Source organism: Panthera onca, chromosome C2 (assembly GCF_046562875.1).
Source record: "Panthera onca isolate mPanOnc1 chromosome C2, mPanOnc1 haplotype 2, whole genome shotgun sequence".
In the NCBI taxonomy this organism is placed as follows: Eukaryota; Metazoa; Chordata; class Mammalia; order Carnivora; family Felidae; genus Panthera; species Panthera onca.
Window position 1 is genome coordinate 90,888,437 of NC_138347.1, and position 18,101 is coordinate 90,906,537.

The 18,101-nt window shown below is 32.5% G+C and overlaps 1 protein-coding gene across 10 annotated transcripts in view; it reads right to left on the reverse strand.

The window, feature by feature from the left end:
• NAALADL2 (N-acetylated alpha-linked acidic dipeptidase like 2) overlaps positions 1-18,101 on the reverse strand; it is a 1,341,335-nt gene that overhangs the window by 163,718 nt on the left and 1,159,516 nt on the right. For all 10 annotated transcript variants that reach the window (XM_078432146.1, XM_078432147.1, XM_078432148.1 and 7 more), the window contains one exon: positions 1,236-1,331. In XM_078432146.1, coding sequence (XP_078288272.1) covers positions 1,236-1,331 — 96 coding nt within the window. The remainder of the gene's footprint in view (positions 1-1,235; positions 1,332-18,101) is intronic.

Here is an 18,101-nt window from a genome sequence, read left to right on the forward strand (position 1 = left end):
ATATGAAACATATTTGAAAATAAATATGGAACTTGTGGTAATGTCTGTGCACAAATTTGTGTATTCTCTCAAAGGGTGTCTGATTTCCTGTGTTTCACACTACATACTATACATATATATATAAGATCTTAAACACCAAGGACCTATTATTTAGGGGCTATTTCCATGTTGCTACATCCAAATAAAAATGGGTATCAAAGGATGGATACATTCAAAACTAAATTAAGACTCAGGAATAAATTGCAAAGCAAAGAGTTATAAATGTAGTTAAGATTCAGATATTTTGAGCTTGGAAACATTTTAAGTAAAATGTGCTCCAAACTCCTCTTACTTCAAAAGTTCAGAAAAAACAAATGCACAGCTTAAAAAAAAAAAAAAAAAGAAAGAAAGAAAGCTATGATAGATCTAGAATATAGTCTGCATTCCGAGTTCATTCTATTGCCACTCATTGAGTTTGTTCATTATATCACATCTCTGTTTATGAAGAGGAGAAAAATAGCCTTGTAAAATTTCACTAAGATGATTAAGAATGATTCAATCTTTCAACTAAGCATATATAAATATGGATTCTTTTTTGAAATGTTGAAATGCAAAAGTTCTCTATAAATTCCAGCCCCCAAAGAGAAGTTATGACACATTAAACAAATAGTTGGTAAAAGTAAAAATTCATATGATGTCAGGTAATGCCAGAATATTAACTTCATTTACTCCATACTGTACAATTTAATTTTCTCCATATTATAAACTCACAGATAAGAGTTTTAAGCAAAAATATAGGTATGACCATCATAGTGTAAAAACATTGATTATAAATGCAGTCTTTATTTTTTTAATGCAACGACAAAGTACCACCACAGACAACCAAGTATCTTAAGTATTGACACAAAACTTTGAAGATGCAGAAATTCAAAGATGCATTTTATACTGCCCTTAATCAAGGGGTATACTTGAGATTATACCACAAATCTACTTTCAGATTAAGAAAAAAAACCTAATTGTTTTATTAAAGATTGGTTTTCATTACAAATCATGTTATTGGTTTCTATGATTTTGCCTGAGACATTTATCATTCTTACTCCTTAGTAAAATAAGAGGAGGTACTTAAATTTCTTTCAAATACATTTTATAAATGAAAGTATAAATTTTCTCTTGATTGGTTATTTTCCTTTCCTCCATCTATCAACAAAAAAGAACAAAACTCGCTCAACTTGCTCATGAATGCATTTATCTCCTACCTTGGTAATGGTTTCATGAAGGTGGAAAAAAGGATCCATTTCTTCAATTTTTGTTGCACGTTTAAGGAAAAGGGCCTCAGAGAGAAAACTTGGACCCTGTGGAAAATCAGAAAAGAAACATTTAAGACTCTTCATTGATTTTGTTTTTCAAGTGCTTATTGGATTTTCTTTAAAGATTCAAAAGGACTCTAAATTGCTTTAAGGTTTCTGTTGATTGTTGGCCTTCATTCTACTGATCTAATTAACTAATTGCAGAATACTTATAAACTAAAATGAGTAGAATTCTATAACTCTTATCTGTATTTACAAAAAACTTTTTTTTAATTTAGAAGAGATAATTCTTTGCAGAACCCCCACTTTTTTTCAAATGCAGACTTATATGTAGAGTAAGACACCTTGATGACAAAACCCATATCTGAATTTCCTTCTCCGCTTTATATATTATTTTTATGTTTTAAGGCTGTTAGAATGGAATGTTATTGATAAACATGTTTACCATCTATAAAAGCTCAGGCAAAAGTGTGCATGATATTTTAAATATTGCAAAACTCACTTCAAGGCAATAGTAAGATATTTTGCTTAGATTGGTTTCATGGCTTTATATGCTGCCAATAAAATAATAGCATGCTGGTTGTTATCAGAACCTTAGTGTTAAGATGGTTGAAGTTAATCAGGAAAACTTAAACCAGTCATTTCGTACTTCCACATGTAGACATATTTCAGGATGTAAGAAGACACAGGATACTGAAAATGTTGAAATCTACTATGGTCTAAATACTTATGCTAAACTCAAATTCCTATATTGAAATCCTAATCTCTAAAGTATTCATATTAGAAGGTGGGGCATTGGGGAGGTGATTAGTTTATGAGGGCTTCATCCTTGTAATTGGGATTAGTGCCCTTACAAAAGAGGTTCCACATAGCTCCCTATCCCCTTCCTTTATGTGAGGATAGAACAAGAAGTTTGCAACCTGGAAGAGACTCCTCATTCAACCACGTTGGCATCCTGATCTTGGACTTCCTGCCTCCAGAACTGTGAAAAATAAGTTTCAGTTGCTTATCATGCCACTCAGTCTGTGATACTTTATTGAAGCCATCTGAAAGGGCTAAGACACTATCTAAAATAATGCTCTTGTAGTTATCAACCTTATTATTATCCCATGATATGATGCTATTTACTATATAAATATAGCTTTTACTTGAAAACCTGAAGTAACTAGGATTTGTCTAGAAAATAGAAGAGTAGGGGAAGGATATATGTATGTATGTAGACTATTGAATGATTGATAATCTTTCTGAAGGCTATCATGGAGAAGGAAGATTCAACCCAATCTAACCATCAATGACTACAAAAGGGTAACAAATTTAAACTGAATTATATTAGAACTTTTTCAAAAAGCTATTTATTAGAGCAATCCAACAGCAGAACAGACTACTTTGGGATATATCAATGATGGGAAAGTAAGTTAGGATGATGTAATTGATGGACTCTGAAGTCATGTAGATGACAACTAAAACCAACATACTAGCAATTCCCTATAATCAGGCATACTCTTCACCTCCTATTTTGAACAAGACTGTGATCAAAAAAAGTAATTTAGCTGTTTTCTCTAGTATATATCCACTTTTGGATAATAAAACCATGAATCAACCAAGCGTCTTATGTATCTAGACAAACAACTTACTTATAAAAAAAATTGTTTTATATTCCTTTCCTCATTTTGCCCTACAATCTGAAACTAATCAGTACTCCACTTTTGAAGACTTATCATAAAAACACACAACTCAATCTAAAATATCATAAATGTACTTCCCTAATCTCTCCATTTTGAGAGTCTACTAATAATCAGTGTTACAGGTTGAATAATTCATAAATTGAAGTTCTAAACTTCAGTATTTCAGAATCTGATATTATTTGGAAATAGGTCATCACAGATGTAACCAGCTAATTTAGAATGAGGTCATACTGGAGTAGAATGGGTCCCTAATACAATATGACTAGTGTCCTTATAAAAAGAGAAAATTTGGAAATAGATGTGCGCACAGGGAGAAAACCATGTGAACAAGAAGACGGAGATTGGAGTGATGATTCTACAAGCCAAAGAACTCGAAAGACTTCCAGAAAACCACCAGAAGCTGAGCAAGAGGCTTGAGACAGATTTTTTTGTCACAGGCCTCAAAAGGAACCAACTCTGATACCACCTTGAATAATGTATACATACTCAATCTGTGGTGTTTGTTATGGCAGCTCTAGGAAACTAATACACTTAGTCAAGCTGCTATTCTTTCTTTTTTAAAATTTTTTTGTTTTTATTTTATATTTGAGAGAGATAGAGGGAGAGAGAAAGTGAGCAGAGGAGGGGCAGAGAGACGGTGACCAAATCTGAAACAGGCTCCAAACTCTGAGCTGTCAGCACAGAGCCTGATGTGAGGCTTGAACTCACGAGCAGTGAGATCGTGACCTGAGCCGAAGTTGGACACTTTACCTACTGAGCTACCTAGGCACCCTAAGATGCTTTTCTTTCTCACTGCAATAGGTCTAATAAACTTATTTTTTTGAAGCATTTTGGGCAGTCAACACAGATCTACATTAAAATTTTGGCTTTGTCACTTAATAATTATGTCATTTTAAGCATCTTAATCTCCAAAGCACTAGTTACCACATCTAAAAGACTTAAATAACATATACTTCACAGAGATGTGAACTGTCCAAAGTCTTCCACATAGGCGATATTATATTAGTGGCATTGATGATGAAGCTAATAGTAATAAATATCATAATGATACTGATAAGCGTGGTATGATGTGGTAATTACAGTAGGATGCTAAAGGACTAAAGGAAATCAAAAGAACCCTCTATAATCCCATGACAAACAGTACATAGTTTGCATTTAGATATGTTTATTTTTTTGAAGAGCGGTATCTTTGAATTAACTTTATTAAAAGAATGACATGAATAATTTGTGTCATTCATTTTCATTTAATAATTTAAGCATGGAGTCCTTAAAAAGTTTGCTTCGTGAGAAGTTTTAAAAAAACTTGAAATAATTTTATCTTATTAGTTTACACAGCAAAACAAAGCTTCATAAATAGTGCAAAGGTAAAATATCAGCCAGCCTCAGACTGAATGATCCCATAGAAGAGAAAGAGGGAGTTATAATTAATTAGGTTTTTATTGAACTTTCAATTATTTAGTAGCAGTACATGTTAATTTAAATTATCCATATGAGTCTTATCCTCCAATGTAATCCCTTTTTCTCTTATTCCTTCACGTATCTTTTGCTATACCATTCTTTGTTTCTAGTGCCAAATTTAAGTATTTAATTTTTTTTTTACGTTTATTTATTTTTGAGACAGAGAGAGACAGAGCATGAGCGGGGGAGGGGCAGAGAGAGAGGGAGACACAGAATCGGAAGCAGGCTCCAGGCTCCGAGCCATCAGCCCAGAGCCCGATGTGGGGCTCGAACTCACGGACTGCGAGATCATGACCTGAGCTGAAGTGGGACGCTCAACCGACTGAGCCACCCAGGCGCCCCCCAAATTTAAGTATTTAAAAAAACATTCACGTGACCCTTCTATATGCCATTTACTCTACTAAATGAAGGACATGATCCTTAAATTTCATTAAGTTTAATCTAATGGGATTTGGACACATAATACATCAAATATCATTGTCTTTGAAAAGATTGAGATACTACCATTCTTTACATATATGTGTGTATATATACATATATACATAAATACATATATATAGTTATATTTCTTATATAGGTATTTATATATATTTATATGAAAATATTAAAAGAAGGATATATGCTTTATGAAGGTTTTCTACTACTATTACCTTAACTATGAATGATTGCTGTTTAATAATGGCTCCCATTTGTAGACGAAGAGTGGGAAGTTAAGCACCATTAACTACTTAGAAAGCACTTTTGCTTAGAACAATTATTGATAGATTAAAATAAAGAAGTAAATCAAGATATGTGAAAAACTTAACACTGTATGTCCTCTACATGAAGATCATAATAAAAATATTACATAAGAAGGGATATTGAGATGAAAAGTCTATCTAGGATACGGTGTAAAATCCCATTGGTCTCCTCAGTACTAACTTACTTGTCCTTTCTGTAACATTTCACCATATTCAGGATACCTTCCTTCTTTCAACTCTTTTGTCTAAAGTCACTGATTTGACCCTGCTGGTTTTCCACTTGTATATTACTTTCTATGTGAACTGGATTTCCTTTTCCATTTTGAATGCTACTGTCATTTCTAAGTGGTCTCCTCTCAGTATTCTCTTTTCCACAGGCTCCCTAGTGGTTTTATCTACTTTTCTGGCTACAACTACCATCTTCAAAATGACAGTTTCCAAATCTTTATCTCTAGACTTGATTTTTTATTTTTAGTTCATTAGTTTTGTTTCTTCATGAGCTCCTTTGGATATATCAACTTATGTTCCAAATCATGATCATGTATTTCACCAATTGTTGCCTTCATTTCTTACCTTGGATGATAGCATCGTATCTATATTTTGCCTATGCTTACGTACATATTTTGAAATTTTATGCCTTTGTGGCTCCAATGTCTCTCACCCTTTGTACCACATAACTGCATTAGCCAATTATCTTCTAATCCATGTATTTAGACAAGTTTTTACAAGTTTCTATCCATTGCTATAGTCTAGTTATTTATTACTTTTACCCAAACTATGGTCTCTACTGACTATAGACCAAAGTTCAAATTTTTTTTAATGTTTATTTTTGACAGGGTGAGAGTGACACAGCATGAGTGGGAGACGGGCAGAGAGAGGGAGATGCAGAATTTGAAGCAGGTTCCAGGTTCTGAGCTGTCAGCACTGAGCCCATGAGGGGCTCGAACTCATGGACCAGGAGATCATGTCCTGAGGCGAAGTTGGAGGTTTAACTGACTGAGCCACCCAGGCACCCCCAAAGCTTAAATTCATTAGAATGATATTTCACAAACAGGCCCTAGCCTATCATTTTTTTCTTTCACCTTTAAACAATTCTTTCTTTCCCATAAACTAATTTGCACCATTTCTGTATAGCTTCTGCTTATATCACAGAAGGCTATTCACCAAACTAAACCCACTCTTACTTTTACTATCTCTATTCCTATACTTAGACTATTTCTTCATCTGCTTGAAATGTTCTTCCTTCATCTGGTTACCAGGCTTCTTTCTGCAATTGTTTCCCTTGATCCTCACCAACCCATCAGAGTTCCTCGTTCCCTTGTCAGTGTTTCCATGTCATTTTATGTTACTTTTACTCATCATGTATTACATTGTGTTTTGTTATATTTCTGTTTTCCTTTACTATACTGTAAGCCTTTTAAGACATCGACTCCCTTTCTTATTAAAATAGTAAAAAAATGCTAGACCTTTTTGTGTAAGTCATTAATCTCTCCATCTTAGTAGCATCAATCCATAAGGTTGAAAAACGTAAACATGCTAGTCCTTCTCATCTCAGAGTTCACATCAGAAGTAAGCAAAGAAATAAAGCATATAAATATGCTCAGGAAGGAGGAAAGGGCTACATTACAAGTGGGTTGTGCTTGCTTTTTATTACATTTATCAAGAATTGCTTTTTTATGTAATCAAAAGTTAGAGTTTTGAAATTTAAATCACTACAAGTAGGTGTTTGCATATTGAACTCAATGTGAAATTTCTCTTTTAAAATCTACAACTATTAAGGTTTGAAAGCCATTTCCATAAGTGACAGTAATTTCTTGGAGGGTTTTGGACAGATCAAGTGATATTTTCAAGTGTGTGTTGAGGATGGCCCACATAGACACATATATGGGGGATACATTTTAAAAAGATATGATGGGAAACAGGGAGTTTACACAGAATGCTATTGTAGTACTACAGTGGGAAAATGTGAGAGACTAACCCAGGACAGTGGTAGTAAACACAGAGAGGAAGGGATGAGTTTGATAAATGTTTAAGATAAAGTGCTTGGTAATTAATTGCATGTAAAAATCTTAAAAAGGAATCAAGATTGCAAGTATTTCTAGATTTGATAAAATGAGTGGATACAAATTTCATTACTTTAGAAAATATAGAAACATATGAAACTCTAGGACAGAAAAATTAAATTTTAAACATTTGAAGTAAGGTATTTGTGAGATATTCATATTAAGTTATCCCAGAAGACGAGTGACTATATTATTCATGACCTGTTTGGTTCAAGACCAAATTCTAAACTCAAATAAAATTAATTTAAGCATGCACATAGTAATCAAAATGTAAAGAGGACCATATGTAGTTTTTGAAGTATGTTGAATGTAATATAGATCTTTGAGTGATAGTGAGATCTCTGAATGGCACTGATATTTAAGAAAAAGTAAAAACAAAACCCATGAAAATATTATCGATAGAATAATCAGAGAAAGTAAACAGCAGCATATGAGTTTGATTTTATGGAAGTCAAAAAGGTAGAGGATGTCTGGAATGAATAATCAATGCTTCAAAGGAAGTAAAGAAATATAGTAAGATGAAAAGTATCCATTAAAAGTAGATTTCATTAAAAGTAGATTTCAAAGATTCCTGGTGTCTTTTGTCAGAGGAGTTTCTGTGGATTAGTGAGCACAGGAGACAACACAATCAGTTGAGGAATAAATGTGAGAAGTGAAACACTAACTATGAAATTCTATTTCATATAGAATAACTATTATTCTCTCCAGAAATTCAGGTTAGGTTGAAAAGTTAAAAAAATATTATCATTACGTAAAGAGAGTGAAAGAATCAAGGAAAAGTTTTATTTGTTGTGTTTTAGACAGGATTGATGTGGACATATTTTGTGGACATATTGTGAGAGAAAGCATCCAGAAGATAAGAAGAGATTTTAAAAGACAGGAAAATTTTAGGGAAATAAATAGATCATAGTCTGGAATGGAAGGAATTAAACGCTCAGTAAAATTACCCAGAAAACAGAATAGAGGAGCCATTGGAGAGAAAGGTGTTGAAATGAGGGTAGGATATAAATATGATAGAAGACAGTGTTAGTACATATACAGAGGTAAAGAAAACACTCAAAAGTCATATTTAATTCATTTCTGGACTAGACTGAGTTGACTAAACTTTAACATACTACCATACCAAATACACCCTTTGCATGTTTCTTTTTAGAAATAATCATTTAAGGAGCACCTTGGTGGCTCAGTCAGTTAAGCAACTATTCAATTTCAGCTCAGGTCATGATCTCAGGGTTGTGAGATCTAGCGCCATGTCATCAGGCTCCGCGGCCTGCTTGGGATTCTCCCTCTCTCTCTGCCTCTCCCCTGCTCTCTCAAATTAATAAGTAAACAAACAAACAAACAAACAAACTTAAAAAAAGAAATAATCATTTAAAATATTTAATTCATGTAGGTTTAATGGGTGTTGATCTAAACAAAAACATTCTGCACATGCATTTTCTATGTAGTTGGCACTTAATGAACATGACCTGGATGAATAGAATAATATTAAACACACATACATATCTTTAAGGTGGGAATTATTATGATCCTCTCTTTACAAATGGGGATTTGAGAACCAATGAGTTCCCCACATTAGTCCAAGGTGATACCATAAGTAAGCGGTACAGCCTGGATTCAGGCCCAGGTTTTTCTGACTCCATAGCCCACACTTTCATTCCTATGCTATGCCTACTCTTTACTGCCAAAATTCTCCTTAGCCAAAGATTTTAGTTGTTTGAATTTAAGAGAAAAAGGATGACTTCTACCACCTCTTGTTACAATTTCCTCTAAGACTTAATCTATTCGACATAAGCAGCATAAACACTATGTACCATTAAAGGGTATAATCAAAGACTCCCTGCTTAGACTAAATAAAGTTGAACCTAAGAAGTCTCATGTGCACTTCCCTCATTGCAATATTCTCCTTTCTGCAATAAGAGAATATACACATCAATACTTAAATTTAATATGTGAAATTAAAACACTTGCAGTCTTTGAATGGCACTGACATTCATAATGTGTTGGGCTGAGAAAAAAGGTAATTACAGTCAGAATTTTGAAACATAACATTCTCATTACTACTCAAAGTAAAACAGACCTCAGATAATGTGGAGTTTAAACGGAAGTGTAACAATCCAAGGGTCAAATGTGGAACAATATTAGGACATTACTTTCTGAATTCATTCATGTTTTTTCAATTCAATTATTTTTTCAAGTTCTAGGAAATTCCATAGCATTGGCTTTATTGAAAATATTGAAAATATTCAAGGTGCCTTTATAGTTCTATTCATATTGATACAGCATCCTAATTTTAGACTTAAATGAGACATTAGAAATCTTAATTTAACCCAGATACATGAGTAAAACATGTAAAATTCAAATGGTTAAATAATTTTCCAAAAATTGCAAAACAGTTTTTGGAAAGTCAATACTAAAAGTTGCCTCTGTGTGTGTGTATGTGTCTGTGTGTTTGCACATTCTTTAAACATTTTGCATTTTCCTCTAAAGTACTTTTAAGAAGGGGATAATAATTGTAATAGGTCTTATACATGCATATCATTTAAATGAATTCATGAGGAATTTTTGGTCTTAAAGTTCTTACATGCCAACAAGATACTTTTATAGGATCCAATCTTCATATTTTAGACTTTAATCATCGAATGTGTGCCTGTCTTATATACACCATGCATCATTAAATAGTCTGTGGTCATGCTTTGTTTTGTTTTATATCACACTTTCTAGACAGATCAGAAAGCAGGGAAAGCTAAGTTATAGCAACAACAACAACAACAAAAACAATAAAAATATGTTCTTAGCACAACATTTTACAAATTAAGGCATTTCCTAATAAATTCCTTTAGCTAATAAATTGATGGTAAATAATTAAGATTAGGCAAAAAGATGTCACCAAACTATTAAACTTTCTTAATAAACATTAATTCTTCTATATAGTAAAATAAATGAGTAGTGCTTATTAATACTTCCATAACTGTGCTGCTGTTATAAATAAAAGAATAACATCTGACAAAATACATGCTTTAATGACAAGAGGAGCAGTACTAACAATATTCTTATTAACATAAATATAGTAAATGTATATGCATTAAATAAATACAATAATCAATTTTAAAATACCCGTATTTATGTGTTTTACATATTTTGAATAAAATATATGAATGTATTTATATTATATAGAAATATGTGCTGTTTATATAAAAATATATAATATTTAATATTTGTCTATGGTAAATAAATGATAAAGAATTCTTATATAGTATAATAAACATATAATAAATACATAAAACTAATAAATAGTATTGAATGCTCAACAGTATTTATTGAATACTTGATATACGGCAAGTTACCTAAATTCTCTGTGCCTCAGCTTTCTCATCTGCAAAATTAATTGTAACAAAATCTACTCGTAAAAGCATAAGGATTAAATGAATTAATATACATACAACATTTAGAATAATGCCTAGAACTGTTTATCTAAGTAGCAACTCTGTAAGAAAGGTATTATTGTCCCCAGTTTGCTGAGGAAGGAAATTGAGGTTTAAGATGAAGGATGAAGAAATTTGCTAAGGAAATACATTTACTCATCAGCAGGATTTTAACCTAAACATTAGGCCTCATTCACTCTCATTAATGCAGTGGCCATTAAATACCAGTTCATACAGTAGTGTTGTAGTCCAGTCTATACAAAATTAGACAGATAATAATGTTGCAGAGTTCTTTTTTTCATAAAAGTAACTATATGCTAATTAAAGACCTACGTTAATTTTTTTTCTAAAATTTTGTTCTTTCAACTATCATCTGATATTAAAACATTTTTCCTTTTAGGAAATAAATTGAAAGTAGATGACAGTTGTTTTTTATTTGTTTTATCTTAATGTACTTAACTGGTAAATTTAAAGTATGTCAGTCTCAGTATTTTTATTTTATGATTCATTTCATGTATCATCAAAAAAAAGGTAAAATCTAAGAAGTATTGATTAAATCCTTTAGGTTTTTTTCATCATATCAGATTTAGAGATAAAATATCTTCAGTGAATTTATTCAAAATTTTCATGGTTGCGTACCTTGTGTGAGAACTGAAAATCAGCTTCTGTCAGTTGGGCCTTATACATGCATTTACACCTACATCACTCTATCAAACTGTACAATTCCACTACAATAATATACAGCCTAAGAAGGTTAGTAGGCATCTTCATGAATGTAAAACAATAAAAATAAACTACTTACCTGAAATACGTCTTATAATTTAAGCCAGAGTTCCTAAATATTTTTAAGCCAAGTACCACTTTTAAATAAACATTAAATATCTTGACTATTTCAGAGATTCTGGCATGGACACTCTATGTGAGTAAAGTATTAGAGAGGAATGTCGGGATCTTATACTCTCCTTTAGAACCACTTGCAAGAAAAAGATTTGTATTTATATGCAGATTTTCCCCAAGGTAAAGAAAATGTCTACAGATAGTTATACCCTAAATTAGAGATCATGTCAATCCTTATGTTCTATAATATGCACTAAAAATATTTTATGTATAATGAATAATAGATAAATATATAATACTAATAAGGCATACTGCAAAAAAACCCTCAATTAATTCTCATAAAATAGCACATACTAGTTTATGATTACTCCACTTTGTAGATGAAGAAACTGAGGCACAGTGAGTTTAAATGTCTTGCTCAAGCAGTAAAACTGGGAAGTGAACCCAGGCAGTACCTGTGTTCTTAACCATTCATTATAAAATATACTGTCTATGTAATTACTCTGGGGTGCATGGGTGGCTCAGTCGTTTAAGCATCGGACTTCCGCTCAGGTCATGATCCCATGGTTCGTGGGTTTGAGCCCCGCGTCCGGCTCTGTGCTGACAGCTCAGAGCCTGGAGCCTGCTTCAGATTCTGTGACTCCCTCTCTCTACTCCTCCCCCCGTCGTGCTCTGTCTCTTTCTGTCTCTCACAAATAAATAAATGTTAAAATATACTGTCTATGTTTATAATACGGTATAGTATTAACAAACATTCCTTAGAGTCTTTACAGGTGAGAAAAAATGAAATCCCTGTTCACTTCATATACATTTCATATATGAATAAAATACACAACTGTGCATAATGTGGTGATTTAAAATCTTTGCTGGCCCAGAACCTCTATTTGCCTGGGGAGTTCATCTCTTCTTCAGTAATTTTAGATCCACACACTCTTCTATTGTATTTCAGTTTTTAAAACAGACTATATGAAACTAAAACTCCCCCAGATATTTTGGATCCTTATACTGACTGAATTAGGCAATAGAGATGTTATCTCCATTTTCATATGAAGTTTAAATAACTGTGAAGTTAAGGAGGCAATACCATAAACTCAAGTCATTGCATGTTTAGCTGAATGTTTTTTTTTCTTTAACTACCTTTCTTTTGGGAGATAGATGTTCTCTTAAATATCAGATGCACTAATAGGTGATTATAAATTATTTCACATCACCTGGAGTTCTGGGAAAGGTTCCAGGAGGAGTCCCTACGGAGAAGGGAAAGGCACACATGGACCCCCAGGGCAGCAGCTACTTACAAACGCTTCTAACACATTTCAGTTAGGGCTGGTTCAGCTCCAGCAGTGCATCCTGGCTACACAGGAGGGTAGGGTACCCCACCCAGTGGCATTGTAACAAGATTAATATTCTATGTCTCATTGAGAATGCAGCAGGACTTACACAAATAATTTGTTGGAGGTAGAAAAAAGGAAAAAAAAACCTTATTCTCAGATCTTGGAGGGAAAGAAGTTTTCTCAATAATGAGAAATCCAAACTTTAATATGGTCTTTAGTAAGACCTGGTCTCTCTGGAAAGGTCTCAAGTCAATTTAACAACAGCATTTCTTTGAGGTCAGAGCCTGTTAGCCTTCTGAAAAGCTTTCTGTTGAACAGTCAGTCAGTGCTTTTCTCAGGGCTGTATTTAATCAACTGTGAAAGAAATGAGGGATTTAAAGGTCTTAAAGTTAAGGGCAAAAGAATCTAAACATCAGGTTAAGAAGAAACAAATACATTATTCAAATCCTGGGAGAGATGTTCCAGTCCTTCAAAGTCCTTTTGCTAGAAATAGGAAGAGATTACCTATACAGTCATGATCTCATGTTCCATAATCTGAGTGAAAACACCCAGGGAAATTAAAACTGGAATATTAGCCTATCTGAAATTTTTATTCATTATATTCATTATATTACATTCATTATATTACTCTTACTATTTTAAAATCTTTTCTTTCTTTCTTTCTTTCTTTCTTTCTTTCTTTCTTTCTTTCTCAAATACTAAGCCCAATGTAGGTAAACTTGGAGAGAAGTCAGAGGAGCATAATTCTCTGAAGAGAAATGATTAGTTGTTTAAATCCATCCCAACCTTCCCCCATTTCCCTTCTTCTATCCCATCCCATTGGCATTTCATTTAACAACATATGAATGACTTCACATTAATACAGTCAGATATCCCTGGAAAAATTACATATTTCTACTTCTGTTACTACTTACTAAAGGCTAAATGAAAGTCCTTATTTCCCTATGTGTCCCAGAGAGTATAGGTAGATTTAATTTCAGGACTGAGAATTACTTCTGGAATATCTTTAGTTTGGTGCAATGTTTTCCTTTAGCTAAATGCATTCATTTTAATCATTCATTCCATTTATTCATTTTGAAATCAATAAAAACACAGAATTAATTCTGCAATTCACTAAAGCAAAAAAATCCCATTTATTTGAATAAATAGGCCTGAAAGAAAAGAGCTATTGTAGCCCTTAATGGATAAAACATGTATACTACATTTGTCTCTTGGTAAAAGTCTCTAAAGACCACAAAGTTTGGAGTTTGACTTCAAAAAATTATCCAACCCCCAACACAGAACAGACTATTTCGTTTATGAGTTAAAATATAAAGAAAGAAAATATGCTTTTGATTTCTGATAGCATCTTTCTTTAATTTTCATTTGAGAATAATCAGTTACCTCTATTTTATCCAGCCCTCCTTTAAAGATAGTGAAATTAAAAAGACATTGATGTTCTATTTTTCAAACAATGGGTCACTTCTGATTAAACTTTGATTGAACATTAGACTTCCAGACTTAAAACAAATTGCCTCCTTTTGCTTTTCAATTTGGACCCAATTTCCTGCTGCCCTCAGGTCACTTGATGGTAATTAATTGATTATGAATCAACTGAAAGGAGATTCAAATTGGAAAAAAAAGAGAGAAAGAAAGAAAACCTATTTTTTTTCTTTTAATTTACGACCAACATTTTATAAATGACTCCATTCTCTCTCAAGTTATAGACATATATATTCATCATTTAACAAATTTTACGTTTATAAAGTATTTTTAGGAAATGTTCAAATTTTCAAATGTTCAAATTTTACTTCACTTTAGATTATTATTTGTCTTTGGGAAAAGTTTTAATCAAAGAACCATACCATACTCTACAATTATTAAGTTATTTCATTGTGATTTGATAGAGTAACCAAATCTGAAGGTAGCACTAATTCTCACCAATCTTTTAATACAGGCAGTATGGTACACTATCTTAAGTAGGAATTTTGGAACTGGGTTTGAATTCTGTCTCTGCTGCTTAATATTATAACTTCAAACAGGCATTTTAGCTCTCACTGTTTCTTATGTATATTATTGGAATCTTGACATAATGTACACAGAGTGTTGTGTATTGTTACTATTATATTCTTATAAATAACATATATTTTTAAAATACCTATATTAAGAATAATTATATGTTTTTAGTCAGTATTACTAAATGAAATAATGCAATAAACAAAACCCTTAAAATGGTAGCTTGCACATAGCTGCTCCAAAAATGCTAACATTATTATTATTATTATTATTGTTGTTGGGGCACCGGGGTGGCTCAGTCAGTTAAGTGTCCAACTTCAGCTCAGGTCATGATCTCACAGTTCCTGGGTTTGACCCCAGCGTTGGGCTCTGTACTGACAGCTCAGTGCCTGGAGCCTGCTTCAGATTCTGTGTCTCCCTCTCTCTCTGTCCCTCCCCTGCTTGTGCTCTGTCTCTCTCTGTCTCTCAAAAATGAAAATGTAAAAAAAAAAAATTATTATTTTATTATTATTTATTATATTAGTGTGTTATTAAATAATGTATCCAGGGCTTAATATGACTTTAGATACTTAATACATGTTGTTTTGATATTACAATCTTTGAATATTTATCAGAATCATGCATGATCAAAAATTCCACTCAAAAAAGTAAAATGTGTACTTTTTATTACTCAAAAATGTCCAGAATATTTTAGAGAATTTTTATAAGATACTTTGGAGATTAAGTATTCAACATAACTACTACTACTAGCTGATTGTAAGATCAGTAATCAAGAAGGCAAGGGCTTAAGATGTTCTGACTAAATTATTATGGCCAACTATGTGGCCAGGGGAAAATGACTTAAATATTATCATCCTTTCTTTCCTCGTCTATAACAGAATAACCCATAAGTCAATGAACATTTGTTTAACTAACAAATGTTCATTGACTTATGGGTTATTACTTATACATGTACAAAGAAGAATAAAATGCAGTCATTGGCATTGAGAAACAAACATACAAGAGAAGACACACAAACGTATAAATATACATGTATAAATACGTGTGTGTGCATGTTTGTGTTTGGAGAGACAAAGAGGAGAAATAAAATTTACGTAAGCACACAATTTAGAGAGAAGTATATGCACACATATATGTGCATATAAGTAACATTAGATTTACATGTATATGTATATATGCTATATAAATATGTGCATGCTTGCTTATGCATTTATGAAGAAATAAACTTCATTTAAAATAATGAAAATGATAAAATGGAGCCATGCACAAGATGCTAATCCCAAATAGTGGATTGAAGGTTTAAGGAGAGCATCCTGGGAGAAGTACTTTCTAAGTTTAATCTTGAAGATAAAAATATAGTCAGGAAGAAAGCGGGAAGCATATTTCAAACAAAGTGAAAAACATGCTCAAATGCAGACAGATGAAGAATTCCTTGCTTCTTAACTGGATACTCTTCAGAGTTTGGTGTGAATTAGCTAAAATATTTGAGTTGTGCAGTGTGGCTAGGATGTGAGGCTATGGAAGGTCATTGGGTATCTTTACGTAATGCCAAAGAATTTGGACTTTATTTTAAAGATAATCAAGAAACATCTTCAAGGTTTTAAACATGGAGCAAGGCAGCTCGATCAGATTATTTCAGTGGCATCTCAGTTCTAGTATTCTGTGATTTATCACAGGTATCACAGATCTTTTTCAAAACAGTTTGTGTTTATAAACTCACTTTAGAAAATGTAACAGCAACTCATAACCATATATATTTACCACTTTTATGAATTATGTCTTAGTCACAGTGTAGTTATAAAATGAAAAATAAGTATTATTTTTTACACTTTTTATGAGTGTATGCTGGAAAAGATACTTATTAAACAAATCCATTACAACCATAAAAGAAGCCATATTTGCTTTAAAATTTTTCAAAGTGTTCTTATGATTACAATTCAATAATGCAAACTATGACCAACAGAACGTGAAGTTAAAATCCATTTACAGCAAAGTCATCATAGATCACTTTCTACATAACAAAACTCTTTTCCTATGTTAGCCTGACTGCAGTAACAGAATTTTGTTTTATAGTTACATTCAGTAGTGATCAAAACATGGAATCCAGTTCAACAATGATTATTTCAGTCTTTATCCATATAATTTTACAACATGCCAGAGGACTGTGTACTGTTTGTGGGATAGCTCTCACTTTCCAATTTACTAAGAAAGTAAGTTGAAAAAAATATATTCTTTCAACGGATGACCTTCTATGCTGTTCTGATTTTAAATTAAATGTGATATTTGATGTATATTTAAGTCACTGACATGGTGAAATGAATAATAGTAAAATCTCAACAAATACACATTTATTAACAACTTTTAGAAATTATTTTTCAGCTCCCTATCTTAAATTTAGAATTGGTACTTCAGGACTGGAAAAGGTATTAGAAATTAGGTGAACCCTTCTTTCTATATCTGAAGAAATTGGCATAAAGAAGAGAGCTGATTACAGTCGGTTCTTGTTCCAGTCACCATGCTGTCATTTCATATCGTCAGGTGACTTTCCTAAAATGCCCATCAAAACTGCCGTTATTCATAACACAATGATGGCTAGTGCTTTGCAATAGAAAGAGCAAAGGGGGAATGAGGAACATGTAAGTGAATTTTCTCTCAGCTATGCTGTACAGCATCTAGATTTCTGTTCATTGTTAAGTTCACACATTTTAAAGATATTTTTTAAAAGGCTGACATAGAAACGTGAACTCTAGTAATGTATTTATAGTAACAGTATTCCTTCACATGCAGTAACAAATACTCATATACCTATGTGATTAAAATACATAGATAAAAAAGAAAAGCATATGAATGCACTCCATTTCTTTAATAAAATTAATGTCATATCTACATACCTGAAAATTCTTCACTGAGAATCTTTCCCATGCCCCCCTTACTGGAATTATTCTAACTTTTAAACAGAGATCTTTAAATATATGAAAATCCTTGAAATCTCCCCCCTCCACTTTTTTTTTTACACATTTCACTGCTCGCAATGTTCCAAACTACATATGACTTATTATTTTTTTTTCCTATTAGCTACCTCTGAGAGATTTCAACAATGAGGCCAAAGTCCAGGTTCAATGCCCATGTGGGCTAATAGGCTTATTATTGGAAATATTTCCTTTCTGAATTTCCATTTTCATCCTAGTTAGTAAACTTGAAAATATGTACTGTTGACCAAAAGGGAAACCAAAAACTCAATCATCACTACTAAAAACACTAAGCCACACTGGGCCTTGGGT